Source organism: Pelobates fuscus, chromosome 11 (genome assembly GCF_036172605.1).
Source record: "Pelobates fuscus isolate aPelFus1 chromosome 11, aPelFus1.pri, whole genome shotgun sequence".
In the NCBI taxonomy this organism is placed as follows: Eukaryota; Metazoa; Chordata; class Amphibia; order Anura; family Pelobatidae; genus Pelobates; species Pelobates fuscus.
Genome location: NC_086327.1, coordinates 111,146,684 through 111,169,165, shown reverse-complemented (window position 1 = coordinate 111,169,165; position 22,482 = coordinate 111,146,684). Strand labels below are relative to the sequence as shown.

General features: G+C 39.9%; 1 protein-coding gene across 6 annotated transcripts in view; it reads right to left on the bottom strand.

Annotated features, from left to right (window-relative positions):
• The window catches only part of PLCH2 (phospholipase C eta 2), a 555,068-nt gene that overhangs the window by 52,244 nt on the left and 480,342 nt on the right, over positions 1 to 22,482 (bottom strand). For all 6 annotated transcript variants that reach the window (XM_063436484.1, XM_063436487.1, XM_063436486.1 and 3 more), the window contains 2 exons: positions 18,470 to 18,628; positions 16,751 to 16,786 (listed from right to left, as the gene is read on the bottom strand). In XM_063436484.1, coding sequence (XP_063292554.1) covers positions 16,751 to 16,786; positions 18,470 to 18,628 — 195 coding nt within the window. The remainder of the gene's footprint in view (positions 1 to 16,750; positions 16,787 to 18,469; positions 18,629 to 22,482) is intronic.

Genomic DNA, 22,482 nt, shown 5'->3' with positions numbered 1-22,482 from the left:
TTTGCTTTGTGCAGAACTTGCTACCCCTGTAGGAAGATGATTTTCTGTACTCGGCACATTGCTGTCTGCTGGGAGTAGTAATTGCCAATTTAATGTGTCCCGATCTTACTGAAATGATGCTGGCTTGTTCTGAATATTTAAATTGGTCCTAGGTCAAACAATGGAGAGCTAATTTCCTAAAGGAGGGGGGGTATTTTTGGCTACATCATTAAACTTTTCTGAGATGGAAAAATAACAACATACAAAAGGACTACAGCAGGCCAATGTCAAGATGCAGGAGAAAATTGCTTTTCAATTTTGTCTTCTAGCAGGGTCTAACTGAACAAGTATTGGTATTCGAATATTTGATCAGTTATCAACCATTCTAATATAGAAATATATTAAATAGCAGTGTGACAATCCACCACCCTCAAATTTGAGCAATGCTCTGCTCAATACTATGCTACAGGAACATATTACTCTAATAAGAGCTCTCACAGTTGAACTTAGTCTTGGGCAACCTTTGACCTCACATTGGGTGTCACGGACCACCCTGGAATTGCATACACTGTAGCCTGGGGAAGCGGAACATCATCTCATTGATTAGAACAGTTAAATAAATTTTTGCTACAAATACACATATTGTAAAGAGTATTGTAAAGTGTCAACGTGCAATTTTAAATCTGTAGGTATATAAAAAATAAATTGGCGAGCCAGACAAACCTTCTAAAAATCAGGTTAGGTTCACATTTAAGGTTATGATACATCTTTGTAGCATTATCCCCTTACAAGGCCCATCAGATAAAGAGACTTATGACTAAGAAATGAAAGGCCAAAAGATACTTGAATAGCACCTGTGGTCATTTTTAAAACTACCTCCCAGCACCCATTCTCTATGCTGAATCTCACGTCTCATTTATCTGTACTACAAAATCCCATTTTGTTTTGACCTCAAGCTGCAAAGGATATAATTTTATTGCTGCTGCTCATACTGATGCTCTTTAGATACTCGGATCCTGGAGGTGAGATGCCGTTTATGAGACATTATCACATTTTTGTGTCAGTTTAATACAGCTTTGCCAAACATCTCCAACGCGGCTTTTATGTATAAATAATGTATGAAAGATCTATGCTCTCATCTGTGAATGAAAGATCGTGCTGTGATACGGAAGATGAATAATGAATTATGAAATCAAACTTTGTTTAAATAATTTTCATTTGACAGTTCTTTCCTTGGGATGTCTATAGACAAAAACAGGTTCAAGGCAGCTTGATTTCATAGTTATCTACACGTAACTTTTTTTGGTTTACATTTTTTCGAGCTGTGAATTGTTGGCAACTTTTCCCAAAACAAACATGACTTCAAAGACTCTTGCCAATTTATTTTAATCGACTTAAGATAAAATTAGTAAGGGGCCAGATCAATAGAGTCCTACTATTTCAGGAACACTCGTGATGGCTTTATTTGTTATCATTGCATAATGTAAATTTATTAAAGGATGTTTTGGATAAACTAATTGTGGCGGACTGCCTGGCACCCCAACTGATGCTTTCTAGTGCTCACTGAGTACTTCCAAGCACTCCACCAGACACCATAACCACAATAGTCCCCACAGCCAGCGTTACAGCTTGGTTGGGGTCTCCCTGTCAGCTTCCAGTGGGTAGACCTCTCCTACCCCAGAGAGTTTAACAGGATAACTCTTACAAGAGCTAGTGATTATAATACCAGGGAGTATAATGAATATAGCAATCCCCAGAGTGAATAGAGCTGTTCCCTCCACACATAAGATGAGGATCTATGTTGAGGGTGAAGAGGAACTCCTTTAATGGCAGCCACAACTGGCCTTATATGCAGGTCCCCATGCAAGGGGTTTACTCTAACATATTCTGGCAACATGACAAAGCACACACTTTACTTACATTGGCTCTCAGGTCCAGGACACTCCCATACAAAACAAGGTAATCCCTCCCCTGTGCCTGAGTCAGGAACTGTACTAAACTCAATAATCTCCAGGCACAAAAAACATACATTTTAACAACCTCCCGAATGTACCCCTAAAACACATGGAAACCCCACAAAAGTCATATTCGCTGATAGCCGCCTATCTGGGGGACCAACATATCCAAAAATTACCCAGATCAGTTCAGGGTTTCAGGATTTCTATGGAGGTCATAATTTGACCGACCGCACAGGAGGCTCCTTGTAGAATATTGCATATTCTATATGTTTCTATTCAAATACATATTAAGGTGTGGCTGTCTAATGGGTTAAAAAGAACAGATGGTGTTTGCTATTCTGTACCATGAGGATTGGAATTTGCTGTAGAGAGGTCCGTATATGGGGAATTTCCTTATATGGCCAGAGTCTAAATTAAACGGTATGACGTAATTTTGTCTATAAAGGGCAGAGGACAAAGGACCACGGTCTCTTCCTTCTATGATCCGTTTTTTTCTCTCCTCTCTGATGTGTTCCTGAGTTTCTGATACAAAAGACAACTACTTAAGTTACTCTCTGTAACATCGTTAAGAAATACCATCGGTTACGTATACTATTGTTTGCTGTTGAAGTAGAATATATGCATATTTAACATAAGAATGTCAGATTACGTATTAGTACTTTTCATTAATATAGACATATATTAATGTGGCGAGTGTCACATCCTGTTCCTAGCTGCGGATCATGCTGGCTATGGCTTCTGGGATCCAGTACTCTTTTTACAATTCTTGTTTAGTTTTTCTTGTTTTTTTGGTTTTCTATTCTATGTCTGGTTTTCTTTATGATGGGTTTCTGGGTTCATCATTATATTCCGTCCCTGGATTTCCCAGTCTCTTGGATTCATTTAAATGTTTGTTTTATGTTGCCACACTCGTTTGTTTTCCATCATTCCTTTTGTTTCAGTGTTCCTGCATGCAGCTGCTCAAGGCTTCTGCTCTTTCTTGCAGGTAAGTGCTATATATGTCTTCTTTGGTTGTTTTAGCACACATTAGGCAGAGTAGGACCTGCCAGATATGGGGTACATTGGAGTTGTTGGCAGGCTTATGCAATGATCATATAATGTAACTAAATCCCCATGATTTTCATATGTAGTACTTAGTTATTTCTCTTCTTGTTTTGTCTATCATATCTTTTCTTGTTTTGGTTTGTATTCCCAGTCCATGTACAGTCCTGTCCCGACCCTGTTTAGTTAATGTTCCCTCATGTAATGTGTACATGTTCTGGGTTTAGCTTCCTATCCTTCTCTGGTTCTGGGTTCTATTAGTTCTGTCTTGTTTTCATGTGTGGTGCCTATCTCTAGTCTTGCCTTGTTTCTGTACTATATACATTCTTGCTGCAAAGCCTCCCTATTCAGCTCTGGGAGGTCTGCTTAATTCCTGCTCCTAGTTCCTGGGATCCGCATAAGCTGAATCAGGGTTCTGATATGTGGCTGCACAAACGCTGGTGCTCAACACCAGGGGGCGTGCGGTTACCCTGCACCAGACCCTGACCTATCCACTCTCATGCTGAAGACTCCCACTTATCAGGCATACTGGGTCCCAGTCCTCGCACCGCCGCCCGGACAGTGTCTGGGTCCCGGTCACCGGACCGCCACCCTGACACTGAGCCTTTGACCCACAAAGAAATATCTATATATAAAAGACCTTTTCAACTAAATAAACAGAGCCAGTTATAACACTCCTGCCCAAAAGAGTTCCATGAAATCAGGCTGTGCTGTCGGTCTCTTTCGGGAGTTTACAAGACAACAGAAATACGAATGCAACCAGTTTGTTTGTACACTTAGTCTGTGTCTCTTGTTCGGGAGTGTGTTTCCACCAAGCACCACTCTTCTCAAGTGATTCCAGCCGAACGTACGAAGAGATGGAAGTCCCAGCGGTGTTCGCGCTGTCGAGTGTCCGATTATAGTTCCATGCACTCGACGACCAAACACCGCTGTATGTGTTCGCGGCTAAAGATGGCCACCGCCACATGTTCCTCCGTATGAACGGAGGATACCCAGCAGACCATTTAGAATGTTGCAGTTAGAGCTTGTTAACAAGGTCAATATGATTAACACACTCCACTTCCAGTGGTCCACCTGTTCAGTAGTTGGTTCGGCATACGAACCGCACAAGTATAATCCGTTCGGTGAATCCTATATACCGAACCAAACAAGGGAAAAGGCATAAACAAAGCTTTTCCATATTTCTGAACCACAGTCTAACACATGGGCCATAGTCCTGAGGTAAAAGGCTGGCCAGCAGGCCCCTCCAAGTACCCGTGACGAGGTTCAGTTCGTCACACTAATGAAAGTAATATATTTTTGCACAGCAGTTTTGCTTATAAAGTATATTTTTGCACAGCAGTTTTGCTTATAATGAAATGAAAACTCAAAGTACCAGGCTTGCTCTTATGGAGTGGTAAAGTAAGGAATGCCAGCATCTGGTGGCTCTAAAATATGCTGTGCAGTTTTATTGTAATGCAAACATTGAGAAACACTGCGGTTAAGTTCTAAATCTAATCAATTAGTAGAGAGAATATTAAACTGGTTTGTACAGATTTTACGCAAAATTGAAGCACTCTGTGGCAGAATTACATCCTTTTGACCACATTATAAATGGCCAAATCTTTTCTTCAATAAGCTGTTCAAGAATAGTTGATGTAGTTGAATAAAGGTTTTCCTCAATTCGTATTTTGGAATATAACATCTGTTCAATGTTTAGATTATTCCAACACATGGGTTAAAAATCAATACTAATGTTAAATCGTCTCATCATTTTTGTGGATGACATGATGCTGAAAATCTCGCCTGTATAATTTAACTTGATATCTAATCATTACAAACTTCGTTTGGTGTCTGTTTAACTTCACAAAACCAATTTGGGAGTTAATGAAAATCCACAAAGCAGATCTTCATTTTTTGACATTTAGATTAAAATGTGTAGAGGAGATGATGATGATGCTTCAGTTAAACGGCTGGTACTTTTGAGTCGGAACCTCTGCAGTAAACTATTTGGTTGGGTTTTTCATCAAATCACATGCATCTGTTTCAGCTTTATCCTTTGAATTCAACCCTAATAGGAGGTAACAACTTCTAAATCCCCTGGCCAGCTGTTTGTTACAACCCTCCATGGGCTTGTTATGGATGTACATTCAGTTCTAAGCATGTTAGCTGAAATATTCCATCTTCAAGCAGCTTTTCTTATGCTGTATTCAACGATATATGGAGAAATAGATGACTAGGTTTTGAGAGCACAGACACAAAACGTAGAAAGAACATTATTCTTAATTTTAGTTATTTTTTTTTAGACAAGACCAAGCAAGTAACTTCTTATACTATAGTACTTGTTTTTGTAACTTTCATACATTTTATACTATATAGTATCAAATACATTTACATAACTGTGGTCTGTTTTGTGGAAGCATATGTTCCTTCAAAATCATATAGTTATGAAAACTAGTTCAATTTATAGGCTGGAGTCCAAAGCTATGTGCCCATTAAGATAAGTCATTAAGTCATGTGCAATGACTCTGGGAATGTCTATCCGATGTTGTCAGAGCTGCTATGAATGTAACTGGGTAGTATATGATAAATTGAGTATTACGTGGTTAGTAGCATGAATAGAACATTTTTTAAGGGGATCCCGATTAGAGGACTTTATGAATATCACTATGAGAGTCTGCATGGGGCACTAGTGATATCTCACAATACTTTTGAAAACCCCGCACACGGGACACTAGTGATATCACGCACTGTGAGTAAGAACCCATGGGGCAGTTTTATTCATGAATAAAAGGCATGAAGGAAACTCATGCACAAGCTAAAACATTCTACATTTATTTTTTGGCACATAGTTCAGTTTAGGTTTTTGAAGAAACCCACAAGGTATCTACAGCCAGGTAAATGCATAGGTTGCCTCGAGCCTGCAAGCAAATGCCACACATGTGTAAGACAAGGGATTTGGCTTGTTTGAGAGAGTGGTGTGGGTTTACAACTGCTGAGATATAGACAAGTCACTGCTAGTATAAGCCACAGAGAGAAGAGAGCGGTAACGAGGGAGGGGGCATGCAGCGTGTGTGTATTTACGCAGTATAAACGTATGCTAGGAGCATTGGGTGTATGGAATTCAGAGTTTTCCTTCAACCTTAAATGGTCGATCAGGCATTCATTTATATAGGGAATCTATTGCCTAAGCAATGTTGCGTTTGAGACAGATATACAAAGCAATACTAGGACCAAATTTAAAATAGAAAAACAAATGAACACCCTTAACAATTTAAAAATAAATAAATAAAAAATAGTTTTTATTACCATGCATTTCAAATAGTCAAAATACAACACTACACCAATATATTAACTCTCTAATTTCTGGGTAAGAGCTCATTGTCCATCACAAATGATTGTCTAGGTATTGTATCGGGTCTGGAACTGAAAAAATATATAAATCAAAGTATATAGCAGAATTACTACCACTACTTCAAGGGTAGGCAAGTGTGAGCGTAGAAAATATGGAATGGAAACTCACACGACCGATAAGTTATATTAGTTATCATCACATGATCATCACATGATCACACTGCAGTTATGATAACTAATATAAATAAGAGACCTTATCGGTCGTGTGAGTTTCCATTCCATATTTGTAACAGTAAACACAAAATATTTGCACTATGCTAAATATATCTCATTTTCTTATAGTTTATGCATGCATATGTACAGGATACAGAATGTACCTATTTGTGAATTAACATTAATCCTGTGTACTTACAGGAAGTGGCAAGACAAGGTGGGGTGTATATAGATATATATAGACCTCACAAATGATCCCTCAAAAAAAAAAATAGAATGACAGGTTGACTTTAAATTACTTCTTCAGTGTCACTCCATAAGCCCAGGAGAAATTCAGCCAGTTCTAATTCTGAATACGTTGGATTGGAGCCATAAGCTGTCCAGAGTAATACGCTGCGGGCTATGGATCTCATTTGCAACTCATTTACAGAGCTGAGCCTCTTTGATTCAAATTTGTTGGACATAAGAGGTTTGGGAGAAAATAAAATTCTTCTAACGTATAGCTGATAATGCATAATTCAGCGAATGCAAGATTAGATATACAGGTGGCTTCTAATTTCTATGCATACATCTCTATTTGTAAGCATCAACAGAAACACAGCATTAGATTGTGCCTCCAGGTAATCCTGTGACTTCTAGGTTATGTAACAGGCTACATATTATGACTGTCTTTGCAGTGACTATTTTAGACACGACCAATTCAGCCGCTCAAATGCCATTCTTATCTACCTGCTATTAAATGTGTTCCTACGAATATCTGTCAATCAAAATCTCTCATTATGTGAAACGTTGAGAATATTTGTACACATACACATAAAATCGGGGCTATTCGCCAAGGTCAGAATTCAGACTGGGTGGACAAGATTTGGTTAAAATAGCCACATTTCAATCAGATTGGCAATTCCCATATTTGCCATAGTCACATCCATCCGAAATTTGGTTATTTGAATTGTATGAGCACATTTAGTTGTGTACTATCTGGTGTCTGCTTAATAATCTGTGTTTTTTTACACGTGAATTCTATATAAAATATCGTATTCACTTATTTATCAAACACTAAATTTCAGTTGACATCACAAGTAAGAAATCTGGTAGAATGCAAATTCAGAAAATACATTAATCTACATTTTGACTGTGAACCTACAGCCAGAAGTCATCTAGGTTTTGCCAACTAGCAGCCAGCGGGAACAGGCTTGTTAAAAATAAAATGACATTAGTTCAATAATAATATTTCAAAAACATTCATATATCATTTTGTAACGCAAACTTTCAAGTTCTTATTATTGGGGTATAATGTAAACTTCATCAAGTCAATGAAGTTAACCCTTTCTCCCTAGGAGTTAGTTAGTCGCATCATTATGCTGTGCGTGATGACACTAAACATGGAGAGCTTGAAATAATGGTCTGCAATGAGGAAGTACAGTAAGAATCCCCCACCGCTCCCACCCTCCCCCCGAAGAGAACCTCGTATATCTCTGCTAGTGCAACATTACAGGAATATATTATATCTTGCTTATTTAAATGGAAAATGAAAACTCACACTTCCGACGATTTGAAAGATAGAATTTCATCTCTTGTGCAGTGATAATACCTTGCTGCAGGGTAAAACCCTTTTGCAGTTCTGCGCCTTTAATACCCCATGTAATGTGAGAATTGCTTTGGATAACACTACATTTCTTACATGACAAATGAGTAGAGAACATCTAACCTTAGGGTCTACATTTTTCTGCATGTCACCATCAGTTAGAGCTCTGCAAATCACACATTAATTTAAGAGGAAAAAATATATATTCTTTCCATTATCAGCATATTATGAAACACCTATTGGGCATTTTCATTGGTCAAATTAATAAAATATCTGCATATAATTGAAAAATACAGAATTGTGGGATGGGCAAGAGAGGGACAGTGCAAAGTCAAAATGTTTTGAGAGCTTGGGGTAAAAAATAATGATTTTCGGTAACAGTGCTTTTAACCTCTTAATTAGCACTACCCAGGCATCCTCTTCGATAATATATTCACTGAAAAGTGGCACATCATCACCAAATGACTCAAACAATTGCTTTGAAGTGATTAGCACACTGATCATATCCCTTATGTCTTCAACCCACTGCGGCTATCTTCCACCCATTTCTCGAGCTCACAACCTCTGGCCTTAGATCCACCAGACTCTGAAGAAGGGACAGTCTGTGTATTAGCTGCCTTGCCATACTATAAGCTTCAGATGTTTGGTGACTATGAGTGTTTTACAATACTTTACCACAGTAAAGCTTGCAAAAATTTGTCTTCACAATGAATGGAATGTATTCACAAAATTAGACACCATTGTCTTGTTCTAAATTGTAGTTATGAATCAAAATAGCATTACTCTCTTGCCATACCTCCAGCCACATCTCCTAGAATGAAAGTGTGTCGGGAATACAGAGACCCACTACTTAGGGGGTAATAGACAACCAGGAACAAACATCTTTACGTTAGACAGAGAATGGTCAGAGACAAGCTAGAGTCATGGAAACCAGAAATCGGGGAAGCGAGGTACAATAGCCTAGTCAAGGATTATAGAAAGGGGAATAGTTCGTATTGCCGAAATCATAAACAAGAAAAACACAGACAGAATATAACGCACTACTGAATACCAAAGCTAGAACCACAACAGGGCAATGACCTAAGCCTTAAGCACTTTTTTATGGTATGGCTCCTTAGTTTTGAAGTCATACCCCCAAAACGTTTAAAATATAAATTTTTTGCAGGCCATGACGTCATCGATGTCATGCCTATGGAAACAAAAAATAGAGGGTGATCTTCCTCCGCTGGCGATGAAGACTTTCTAATAAACCTTTTTTTTCCCAAGTTCCTCTTTATGTATTCCTCTAACACCAAAATCTCCTTAGCTGAAAGAGGATATACAGTACCTCTAGGTACCCGTTAATAGATCAATGGCACAATCATGTGGTCTATGAGGAGGTAGTGACTCTGAACCATACCAAGCTGTTAGAGGTATTTGAAAAGCAGTTACTTCTGTCGACAAGCGTGACATAAAAGGTACATTTATTAGGAGAATGGGTTTTATTTTGACAACATATCCTTGAATACAATCCTTACTCATGGATCTAATGTATCCTTTTTCTCAGTTAATAGAAGGGGAACCCTAAAGCCACTGGAAAGACTGGAGAACAAATTCATTGTGGTAAAAATTATTTATTTATGCAAAATCCCGATCATTTGCAAAAGGTGTGGTTTAGTGTGAAATCACAGGTATCTAAGCAGTGGCATACTAATTGGGGGGGTGGGGGAGAGATGTTCGCCCCGGGGGGCCACCAGAGCTGGCCAGGCTTGGGGTTCTGTAAGCTGCGTGGGCCGGTAGCAGGAGGACTGCACAGAGAGTTGGGAGCCAAATTATGCGGGAGTGGGGCTACAGGCAGCCTCCACTCGCTACTCTTCCTGCAGCACACTAAGGGGAAGCAGGAGTCTCTGTTCCCCAACTACAACACACCAGGGACTTCAGTGGCTCCACCGGTAAGTGTGAGAGAGTGTGTGGTGTGTGTGGTGTGTGTGTGTGTGTAAAACTGTGATTGTGTCTGCCTGTGACTGTTTGTGACTGACTGCCTGTGACTGTCTGCATGTCACTGAGTGTGTGACTGTCTGCATGTCACTGAGTGTGTGACTGTCTGCATGTCACTGAGTGTGTGACTGTCTGCATGTCACTGAGTGTGTGACTGTCTGCATGTCACTGAGTGTGTGACTGTCTGCATGTCACTGAGTGTGTGACTGCCTGCATGTCACTGAGTGTGTGTGACAGCCTGCATGTCACTGAGTGTGTGTGACAGCCTGCCTGCATGTCACTGAGTGTGTGTGACAGCCTGCCTGCATGTCACTGAGTGTGTGTGACAGCCTGCCTGCATGTCACTGAGTGTGTGTGACAGCCTGCCTGCAACTGTTTGTGTGTGTGTGTGACAGCCTGCCTGCAACTGTTTGTGTGTGTGTGTGTGACAGCCTGCCTGCAACTGTTTGTGTGTGTGTGTGTGACAGCCTGCCTGCAACTGTTTGTGTGTGTGTGTGTGACAGCCTGCCTGCAACTGTTTGTGTGTGTGTGTGTGACAGCCTGCCTGCAACTGTTTGTGTGTGTGTGTGTGACAGCCTGCCTGCAACTGTTTGTGTGTGTGTGGCAGCCTGCCTGCAACTGTTTGTGTGTGTGTGGCAGCCTGCCTGCAACTGTTTGTGTGTGTGTGGCAGCCTGCCTGCAACTGTTTGTGTGTGTGTGGCAGCCTGCCTGCAACTGTTTGTGTGTGTGTGGCAGCCTGCCTGCAACTGTTTGTGTGTGTGTGGCAGCCTGCCTGCAACTGTTTGTGTGTGTGTGGCAGCCTGCCTGCAACTGTTTGTGTGTGTGTGTGTGTGTCAGCCTGCCTGCAACTGTTTGTGTGTGTGTGTGTGTGGCAGCCTGCCTGCAACTGTTTGTGTGTGTGTGTGTGTGTGACTGCCTGCCTGCAACTGTTTGTGTGTGTGTGTGTGTGTGTGTGACTGCCTGCCTGCAACTGTTTGTGTGTGTGTGTGTGTGTGTGTGTGACTGTCTGCAACTGTTTGTGTGTGTGTGTGTGTGTGTGTGTGTGACTGCCTGCCTGCAACTGTTTGTGTGTGTGTGTGTGTGTGTGTGTGACTGCCTGCCTGCAACTGTTTGTGTGTGTGTGTGTGTGTGTGTGACTGCCTGCCTGCAACTGTTTGTGTGTGACTGCCTGCCTGCAACTGTTTGTGTGTGACTGACTGCCTGCAACTGTTTGTGTGTGACTGCCTGCCTGCAACTGTTTGTGTGTGACTGCCTGCCTGCAACTGTTTGTGTGTGACTGCCTGCCTGCAACTGTTTGTGTGTGACTGCCTGCCTGCAACTGTTTGTGTGTGACTGCCTGCCTGCAACTGTTTGTGTGTGACTGCCTGCCTGCAACTGTTTGTGTGTGACTGCCTGCCTGCAACTGTTTGTGTGTGACTGCCTGCCTGCAACTGTTTGTGTGTGACTGCCTGCCTGCAACTGTTTGTGTGTGACTGCCTGCCTGCAACTGTTTGTGTGTGACTGCCTGCCTGCAACTGTTTGTGTGTGACTGCCTGCCTGCAACTGTTTGTGTGTGACTGCCTGCCTGCAACTGTTTGTGTGTGACTGCCTGCCTGCAACTGTTTGTGTGTGACTGCCTGCCTGCAACTGTTTGTGTGTGACTGCCTGCCTGCAACTGTTTGTGTGTGACTGCCTGCCTGCAACTGTGTGCTTGACTGTGTGCGAGTGACTGTGTCTGGGACTGTGTGCGTGTGGCTGTATTTGACAATATATGTGTAAAACTGTATAGATAGATATACACCTATTGTGTTATTGTGTGTGTATATAAATATGTATATGTTTGGTAGATAGTTACCTTACTTGGTGTCCTTAAATATTGCAATCCCACATAAGGATAACAAATAAGTGAGTTATCTACTAAACAACTGAAATTTAGAAAAGGGTGCCCCCCCCCCCCAATATATTGTTCCTAGAGTCGCCTCTGTTTCTGTGTATCTGTGTGTGACTGTGTCAGTGGGTATATATATGTGTGTGTATGTGTGCATATATCTCAGAATCTCGCCAACACTACACACAAATACACCCCTGCATTTCAACGGCAACACTACCTACAGACCTCACCATTATATATAACCACACTTCATAAAAACGCATGCATGCTTTCAAATGCCAACACCACATACAAACACACCTACACATACTCCATACAAAAACATGCTCACATTCAAAAACATAAACACTGCTTAGTGCTAAATACATTATAAAAAAAAAAAAAAATGTGGTTGTTTTTTACATTTTAAAGTTGTGGGGAGGGCGGAGGAGGAAGGAGGGAGTGCCAAAAATAGGACCGACCCCGGGGGCCAAATGCTCTAGGTGCGCCGCTGGTATGAAGCAGTCTACCATCTATGGCATCGACGGCCAAGAGTGTAATTCTTAACCATGAAGGAATAGAATGATTACTGTGTCGCAGTATGTATTTCTAACTACTTTCCCCCCAGGTCAAGGTGATGGGAATACCTTTTATTTTTAGTCATGGAGGACTACCCAAGAGCCACCCAAGGTCTTGAGAGCTTTACGGCCTTGATTTTAGCTTAGGCTGCTTTAGCTGTATTGTTTTGGTAGTGGATAAAAAGAAATAAAGGCATAAAAAGGTATAAATGACATGTTTATACATCAGAGCACGGGTGCACGCACAGCTCATAAAGGAGTTCTAAATGATCTAAATGTCAGGAAAGTAACATTAAATCTGTACATTCACAGGCCATATTGCTAGTACAACGCAGCAGATCAAATATAATTTACTTGAAACAGAAACAGACTGGGTCATTCACCCTCATTTGTGTGTGACAGGGACAATTTTATGTAAGTGTTGAATAGGTCATCTGCCTGGTTACAGATAGAAAAACACCTGCAGGCAGACTGAAATGAATGTGCAGCTTGAATTGAAGAACGCGAGACAGCACGAGTGAAGACCTTGAGATTTTGTATCAAACTATGAGCATCACGATTATTTACTCTGAAGCACAAATACCCAATGCTGAACTTGCCATCCAATCCTGCTAGCAGGCCCCATCTGCACATCTTTTCAACTCAGCATCGATAATACTTTTTTGGAAGCAGGAACAACGTAGCTGCGGTATTACCGTGCCAAGTTTTCTATTAAACCTATAATTCTCATCAACTGTTCACTAGAGTAAAACATACAGCTTACAGGTGCTCCAAACGTCTGATGCTGTGCTAATTTGATTTGCTGTAAAAAATAAATAGATATATATAATGCTAAAACAGGCAACGCCAATCACTAATAAACTCATATAAAGTGCCTGCAGAGTTACTCAAGGATATATCACAAAAAGCAAACAAATAAAACTGTAATCACATTATTTTACTAAACATTTTGGGGCCAACCTCACAAAATTTAAAGCTTTTCTAAAGTTCCACCAACATCTGCAGTAGGGAACTTTTAATGATGGATACCTCCTTTTACTTCCATCTCCTGTAAAGGTTAAAAGGAAGCAGATCCAAGCAAAACGGGGGAGAAGGGGGTAGTTACTGGTACCGACCCAAAACGTTGTGGTTTCAACGTTACAGTGGAAAGTCTTTACCTCCTTTTGCACAGTAGAGACATCGTGAGGTAGAGGATTATTTAAAATTACACTAGACGCACCCAGACCACTTTATCTAAATGAAGTGATATGGGTGCACTGTCCCGTTTTTTTCAAGCCTACAATGTAAAATATCGCTGTTCAGTAGGAATAGCAAAGTACACATAGCAGAAGATGTAAACTTTACAAGAGGCTGTTAAGAAGATGGCCTCTAGAGGTGCTTTCTATGCTATGGTATAGAACAAGTGCTGCTCCTAGAACACTTGTGCTCCTTGTGTAGCGCATCGATTTGTCATGAAGTAGTATTCTCGATAATTCCCAACGGTCATGCATTGGATTAGCTGAGATCATCAACACTGATTATCTCGGCCAAAGAGACAGAGCAGCCAGGAGAGCAGTGATACTCTCCTTTCAAATCCTCACATGGGACACACACATACACATCTAGGTAGATCTCTATAGCATTAGGAATACATGTTTGTTTCCAAACACTATAATGTTCCTTTAAACGCCATGATGTTAAATGCAGTATGTCCACATCAAACATTAGTTATTTTATCATTTATTTCAAGGAACAATTCTGAGTCCCATACATCAGCTCAATTACCTTAATTCTTTTCAATGAACTCTGCGTGTAAGAGAAAAAAAAAAATGGCCCATGTGACATTCAATAACATATCTATAATATCACCACTTCTAACAAGTCACATAACCCCCATTCATCCACTTATACAATATGTAAGTTCATATTACATGAGAAGGCTCATTGCATAGACTGTTACTAGTTGAACAGTTGTACAGAATTATCTGTAAAACAAATCATGTTGACTCCAAATTAATTTGATTAAAGAAAGTAGAATTTCCCCAAACATTTGTATAGATAGGGGTGGTTCAACTGCGACCCTCCAGATAGGTTTGAACCAAAACTCCCATAAGTCTTTGCAATATATCTGTCACAGAAGTATAGATATTGTGGCTCAACATGTGGAGGAAGTCCAGATTGAAACCTCCAGTCTAAACCATTAAAGGACCACTATAGTGCCAGGAAAACATATGCGTTTCAATGAGACAGCCACTAGAGGCTCTAGAGGCTGGATTAACCCTCAGTGAAAACAAAGCTTATAAAAAAAGGGTTAAACCTAGCTGGACCATAGAAACATAGAAACATAGAATGTGACGGCAGATAAGAACCATTCGGCCCATCTAGTCTGCCCAATTTTCTAAATACTTTCATTAGTCCCTGGCCTTATCTTACCAGGCAGCCAGACCACTTAATTAAGCTGAAGTGGCCTTGGTGCCTATAGTGGTCCTTTAAATCAGTAATCTGTATAGATCAGCCATCCCAAAATAAAATTCATTTAATTTAACCCTAGAGGGTAGAAAACACAGACAGGGCTATTTATTAGAGTGAGAGCTACCACAATTGAAAGATTTTAAATGTCAAATTTAAGACCAAAATAGCCAAACAAAGCAGAACTGACCTGGAAAACATTTCTAAGTCATCTACTTAGGTCTAAATGTGGACAAGACTTTGAAATTCACTTTGAATTTCTGGCAATACTCATTTTAGTGAATAACCCTTAAGTTCAGAAAATTATCTTTACTCTACCACCACACAACTTAACTTAGAAAATGTCATGTTTTGATATAATAAGCTTATTGGCAGGGAGCAACCGTTGATCATTTTAGGATTGCGTGTTCGTCGAGTTAAACCATTTTAAAATATTTCTGAATTTCTCCAATCTCCAAAAGAGATTTATTTTGTAAACAGTAGTCAGAGGGGACATAAATCTATTTTTAAGATGCATTGCCTTACACGACTCGTTTTATTATTGATACAGAACCCTTAATGTGTTATTGCGCTTTTAACAATTCATGAGACTAATGATCATATTTCTTCAAACCCTCCATTAATTGTCAGTAATAAGTTCCTCTTCTTCATTACCGTAGCCATTACTTAATTTGCAAGCAACAAACTGAAACTCTGTCTGCGGAAAGCTGATATGGGCTGTGTAAAACTGCGCAAATTTAAAGGCAGTGCATATCAAAGTATTTTGTTCTTATACAGGGATCACATGACGTGCTGAAATGCAATGGCAAATATGGTCAGACAATAGAGATTTATCATGATTAAGGGGATATGCACAGACTGCCAACGCCATAAGCTAAATTAGTTAAATTAGCTATAAACTTCACTGCTACAAGTCTCATTATATTTTAAGATGAACTATGATTACTGAGCTCTCCCTGGCTGTTTCTGTAGCTTGTGCAGTGTAGCGAATACATTTAACGCATCGAATGCCAGAACTGGGTTTGTAGAACCATAATGTTCTAAAGAATGTTTCTGAACCAAGACGTGAGGCGTCAAGTGGTGGGTGGGTGCCCCAATAATATTGAGGGTCTTGCCATAGAGACAATAATAATTATCACGTATTTGCAGTGTGGGGAATCACTAGTTCTGCCCGAAACAGCAATGCTTTTTTCACTAGATTTAGAATTGTGGCAAATTGACAAAGACATATCAGATCAATATAGTCAAATTGGAAAAATTGTCCAATACCAACTATGATATGGAAACAAAACACAAAAAACAAGAAGAGTCAGACATGTTGAATTAGTGACGCACGTAAAATCCCAACCGTTTTACCAATCATTGCATGCATTAGGAGCAGAATATAATGTAACTCAACCGAAATTCCAAATATCTTCTCTCTCTGGTATCAGAACATTCTGATATCATCATTCCATCATGGCCGAGAAGCAATATTTTTGGTTAAGCTTTTCAAAGGATTTTTATATTTTTGGCTTAACTTTTAAAATGATTTCATATTTTAAAATAGAAATACTGTAGTAGTTTGATATATTGATATATATATATATATATATATATATTTTTATAAAGGATTTTTTTTATATTTTAAAATAAATACATTTGAAAAATGTTTGCAAAAATATTAACCAAATAATTTCTTTCCATTTCTTATTTATTTAAAAACAAGGGGCTTAAAACTCTTTCTTAGCACAGAGGTATACAATTCAGAACATAAGTGGTAAAGAAAAAGTGGTGAATTGTGCCTTACCAAAGTTCGTTCGCCTCCTGGTCCGGGACTAGATTTCTGTAAAACAAAATATACACAGCTTATTACCAAGTGTCTTATACGAGGGATAAACAGAGTGATTCTCTGGCTTGTCTTGTATCCAAACTACTAGTATCCTCTCACAGAAGACACAAACTGTTTGCATTACAAATCAGCTGAAATCCTGTGAGCTCATCAGTCAGTACGAAGTTTGCCTTACATTTCTGAATTAGATTGTAGTGTAGAATCATAGACCAGAGAGAAAAAAAACATAATTCAGTGAAATTGGAAATCCGTGCCTTAAAGTGGCTTTGTCAATAATTTTGCCCCTAACCATGTTAGGTACCAGGACTGGTTTAACTTACCTTTTCCAACATTGAGTCATTCCCGCTGGGTCTTCAACTTTGCTGGTAACTTTGTGTTCCTAGGATGGAGGCAACCGGGAGGTCCACATTCTGCCCTTCCTTGGCCGCGTGCACCAAATGACACACACACAAGATCTCCAATAAACCTCTGTTGACTCTCACTATGCTGTGAGAGTCAACACAGAGTGCGATTGACATACCTCTCCTGGAGGTGATGCAACACTGGAAGGGGGTGAGTACAGACATGGACAAGTGCCATGAAGCTTGACTAAAGCTCCGCCATATTTTAACTTTTGTAAACCTGAAGTTATATATATATATAAAAAACCAAACAAAAAAAAACCAAACAAACAACAAAACAAAGCAGCAGAGGAGATGATTTTGGACATGCCTAAGGGGGAGGGAGAGGAGGACTGACAGAACCACTTTGAGGCACATAATTCTGTTTTACTTCAGCACACATAGTAAAATTATCAGTTAGAAAATCCAGAACTTGCAACTTGGAAAATAAAATGGAAAATCAATTTAACCACGACTGTGTTCTTTTATCTTTGTTAACCTAAACATTGTGACAATTTGTGACAGTAAGGGATGACCCCAAATGACAGTTTGATGGTGGTGGTTGATTGTGTTTAGATCATTTGGATTTACTTTAATAACGTAAAAAAAAAAAAAAAAAATTCAGAAAAAATAAAGTACAGCAAGGAAATAAGAAATAAATAACATGGCGATAGCATCTATAAAAGAAAAGCAGTCTAAACAATTGCTAAAATTACTAACAGTATGCAACACTAACAGCAATACTACTGGATTATTTCAACGTGGGACACAATTTAATATTTTTTTATAAGCTTTCAAATCATTTAATATTTTAATAAATGTAAAAAGTAACAATTTGAAAAATATTTTTGATATATATATATATATATATATATGATAGAATTAAGAGTTTATTATTTTGAAAAAATCATTTGAAAAGCTAATCTAAAAATATTTAATCGAGGCCTAAATAACTGAGGATTTCATGGAACAGACAGGGTTGGATTTCCTATTAGGCAAGCTCAACACTTACTGTGCTATTAATATGTAATGTAGGGGAGAATGGGAACAAATATTAATATATCCATATATAGGTCATTCAATCTTCAACTGTTTTTCCTGGTAAACTCTGAAGCTGGCTTTTAGTAAACCTCTACCCAACCGACCTGGGGAATTTCCAGTCTGCTTCTTTAAAACTCTTCAAAAGCAAAACATTTGAATACTTTTAACATTATTATGCTTTTGGTGGAAGTGGGCTATCTAGGGGTACCTGATATGGAAATCCAACCCTGGGGATATAACAGAATAGTAGTTGCACCTTCTTTGATTCTGGTTTCTGGCTGTGTTTCCCAGAGGATGGCATTGTAGTGACAGTAAAATTGTTGGGATCCTCACAGTCTCGGATTTTGGATTCTTTCAATAATGAGTCAAGTCTCTTCTTGGCTATATTTTCCACTTGCTTCCTGTTGGTGGAAGCCTACAGATATGAAAACACATCAATGAAACAGAGCTATATTGAGGTCTTCTCCTGGAAAATATTTATATAATACTTTAGGGTCAAAAAGACTACACATCCAATGAACTTGGTGGCCATAAAATGTTCCATACTTATTTTTTTTTACTGGCAATGATACATGCAACGCTCAAGACACAGGCATGGATGAGGCTTTCAGAATGGCGACACGACAAGTTGTTATTAAGCATGATTTGTTTGCTTTAGAGGCTGTTAAAGCTCTAGAGTTATGGTAGACAATTTGAGACCACATTTTTATGGACTGTCGTGATTAGTCATACCACTAGCTAGGAGAGAATAATGGGAATTGAAGATCTACCACATTTGGAAGATCTGTAGATGACCAAGATTAACAGCCTTCAAGCATCTATTAATCCCTTCGACATAAATGTTATGGAAATGGCTAAACGTCCATTGAGTCTTTAATTATTTCCTTGATATCAAAAAACTCTGAATATGAATACATTTGCAAAATGTGTTTCCTTTTTTCATAGCCAAAGAGTAGATTGTTATAACTCTTGATTAAAATGTAGTATATAGGAAAAAATAACAAAAGAAAAAAGGAATTACTGCAATGCTTGTGAAGATTAAAAAACAAAAAACAAAAGAAAAAAGCCTTTGAGGATCTCCCAAAATACTGGATAGTAAACTAATACAATCACTGTATATTGAATCACTATTACAGGAATGTGTTGTCTACAGCAACAATTTAAGTGCCAGGTTTGTATTTTTTTTTTTAAATTTATCATTAGTTCTGGCATATAAGCAAATTGTTTCCTCTCCAACGATTACTCCCTCATTAAAGCATGGAACGAGCAAAAGTACAAGAGAGTTATGTGCTAAAGTACATTGCCAAGTACCCAATTATCTACTTTCAGACTTTTAGAACTAGCTGCTGGTTGACAATGCAAGGGGCTAATGGATAATTCAACTTTTTACTGTGATATGAATCTCAAAAAGGAGATACTAAGTCTTTTGAGATTGATAATACAGAGAAAATGGACCATTATCAATCTGTAAAGATGGATGGTCTGCCTTTACAGAAGAATAATACTCTATTTACTAGATTAAATATATAAATGGTGGCTCCCCTGTGTGATTGATTGTTCGTTGGCAGTGGTTGCTATGACCAGTGAATATTTAACATGTTGTTTAATTCACAGCATGCTAACATTTTCAAGTACATTTATTTTTAAATTATATGTTAATCATACTAAACAGCCATCAACTTTACTTCCCTGCTATCCTTAATTGAGAATGCATCACCAACGCACAGGAATGCATATGACTTTCACAGAGCATCTGGGCGATAAAACCAGATACAAAACTAGCTAAGAGGTGCATTTTCACTGCATGTTAAACCAGAACGAACACACACACTAAATGTAAAACCATATTTAGAGTAGTTTAGTCTTCAACTGATGCTTCACAATTCCTCAGCTCGACTGATGTCCACTAAGTGAGTCCTTATTTTGACATTTTAAATTGTGGTGGGTCTAAAACAGTGCTGGTAGAAGGTGGACAACAGTAATTCCAGGAATACTATTGTTAATAAATGTACTTTGTGTGACTATCAAAATATTTTTAAGCATAGGCATAGTAACAGTTAACAAACACTCCAGGTCTCACAGGGCATGCATGCTGCTTCCTGTATTCTCAAACAAGAGAAGCTGGATGGCGATGTAGGTGTTCACTGATTGTCGAGAGTCAACTGGATACTCTCCGCCAAGAAATAATCTGAACAAAATGGATATCCAGTTCCTAGAGGACCAGTGCCAATACAGTTTGACAGATTAGGTTGGGACGGCGACAAGGCAATCCTTATCTTAACCACCAGAGTGGACTGTAGTGGTTGATGTGTATTAAGAACGCAAGTGAAACAGAGGAGTTTGGGTTTCTAAGATTCGAGGAATCCATGACAGATGTGCCACATCCAATCTAATATATTTCTTGTATATCAGAGCTTGCTACCGACAGTGTAAAGATATGAGACATCTGTACCACTAAGGAGGTAGACCACCTGCCTCGTAGATGTGGCCTCACTATATCACCTGTAATAGGACTCCTAAATCTCTATTAAATGTAGCCCTAGCATCTTGTATCAGCAACACAAATCAGAGGGAGGTTGAGGGATTTTTGGATCTGTAAATAAACAGGGGAGGTAAAAACTAATTACATTTAGGTGTACCATTCCCCCATTGTTATTGCCTCTGATATTGAGAATGATATACAGGTACTCCTCACTTACCGACCGGGTTCCATTCCTACGACCCTGTCGTAGAACAAATTGGTTGGTAAGTGAGAAGTTAAGGGATTCCCTGCTCTGCAGCGCTCTTCTATAGTGATGTCCCGAACGGTTCGCTGGCGAATAGTTCCTGGCGAACATCGCTTGTTCGCGTTCGCCACGGATGGTGAACATATGCGCTGTTCAGTCCGCCCCCTATTCGTCATAATTGAGTAAACTTTGACCCTGTACCTCACAGTCAGCAGACACATTCCAGTCAATCAGCAGCAGACCCTCCCTCCCAGACTCTCCCACCTCCTGGACAGCATCCATTTTACATTAATTGTAAAGCTGCATTCTTTGTGAGAGGAGGGACAGTGTAGCTGCTGCTGATTTGATAGGGAAATCGATAGCTAGGCTAGTGTATTCAGTGTCCACTACAGTCCTGAAGGACTCATCTGATCTCTGCTGTAAGGAAAGCACCCCAAAAAAGCCCTTTTTAGGGCTAGTCTCCTTTTTTTTTTCCTGTGTAATCTAATTGCAGTTGCCTGCCTGCCAGCGTGTATGTCAGGCTCACAGCGTATACTGTGCCCACTTGCCCAGTGCCACCACTCATATCTGGTGTCACAATAGCTTGCATTTAATAATAGCAGTCAGTTTCCTTCACACGTGTGCGTTTCAGGGCCTGCCAGGGCACAGTGTCACACCAGTGCAACTCATATCTGGTGTAATAGTAGTGTACATTTAAAAAAATAAATAAAATTTTGACTGTAATAGATTGAATAGCAGTTAGTTGTCTGCAAGCGTGTGTGTCAGGCCTACAGCATCTACTCTGCCAACTTCTGCCACTGCACAGTGCCACTCATATCTGTTGTTACAGTAGCTTGCACGCATAGTACCACTAATCGAAAAAAAAATGACAGGCAGAGGCAGGCCACCCCGCAGGGGCCGTCGTGGTCGTGGTGCTGTGATTCCCTTTGGCCCTAGAATAATGCCCAGTGTTCAGAGGCCACGTACCCTGAACTTGAAAAGTTCTGAGGACATAGTTGACTGGCTAACACAGGACACCCAATCTTCTACAGCTTCCGCTTGGAACCTTGACGCACCATCCTCCTCCAGCTTAGCTCTGGGCACCTCTCAAGTTACCACTCGCCCGCCTACCACCACCACCAACACTAGCACCACAGCCGCTTCACTTGGTATGTCAGAGGAGTTATTTACACATCAGTTGGAAGAAATGAGTGATGCGCAACCATTATTGCCAGAGGATGTAGATAACAGGGATATGTCTCAGTCAGGCAGCATTACACACGTACGGTGTGATGATGATGATGTTGTACCCGCTGCTGTTTCCTTTGCTGAGTTGTCAGATACAAGTGAAGCGGTTGATGATGACGATGCGTCCGTGGATGTCACGTGGGTGCCCGCTAGAAGAGAAGAAGAACAGGGAGAAAGTTCAGATGGGGAGACAGAGAGGTGGAGGAGGAGACGAGTTGGAAGCAGGGGGAGGTCGTCGCAAGGAGCTAGTGGCACAGTCAGGCACCCGGGGTCAGCCAGACAGCACGCCAATCAACGCATGCTGTTGCCACCACCA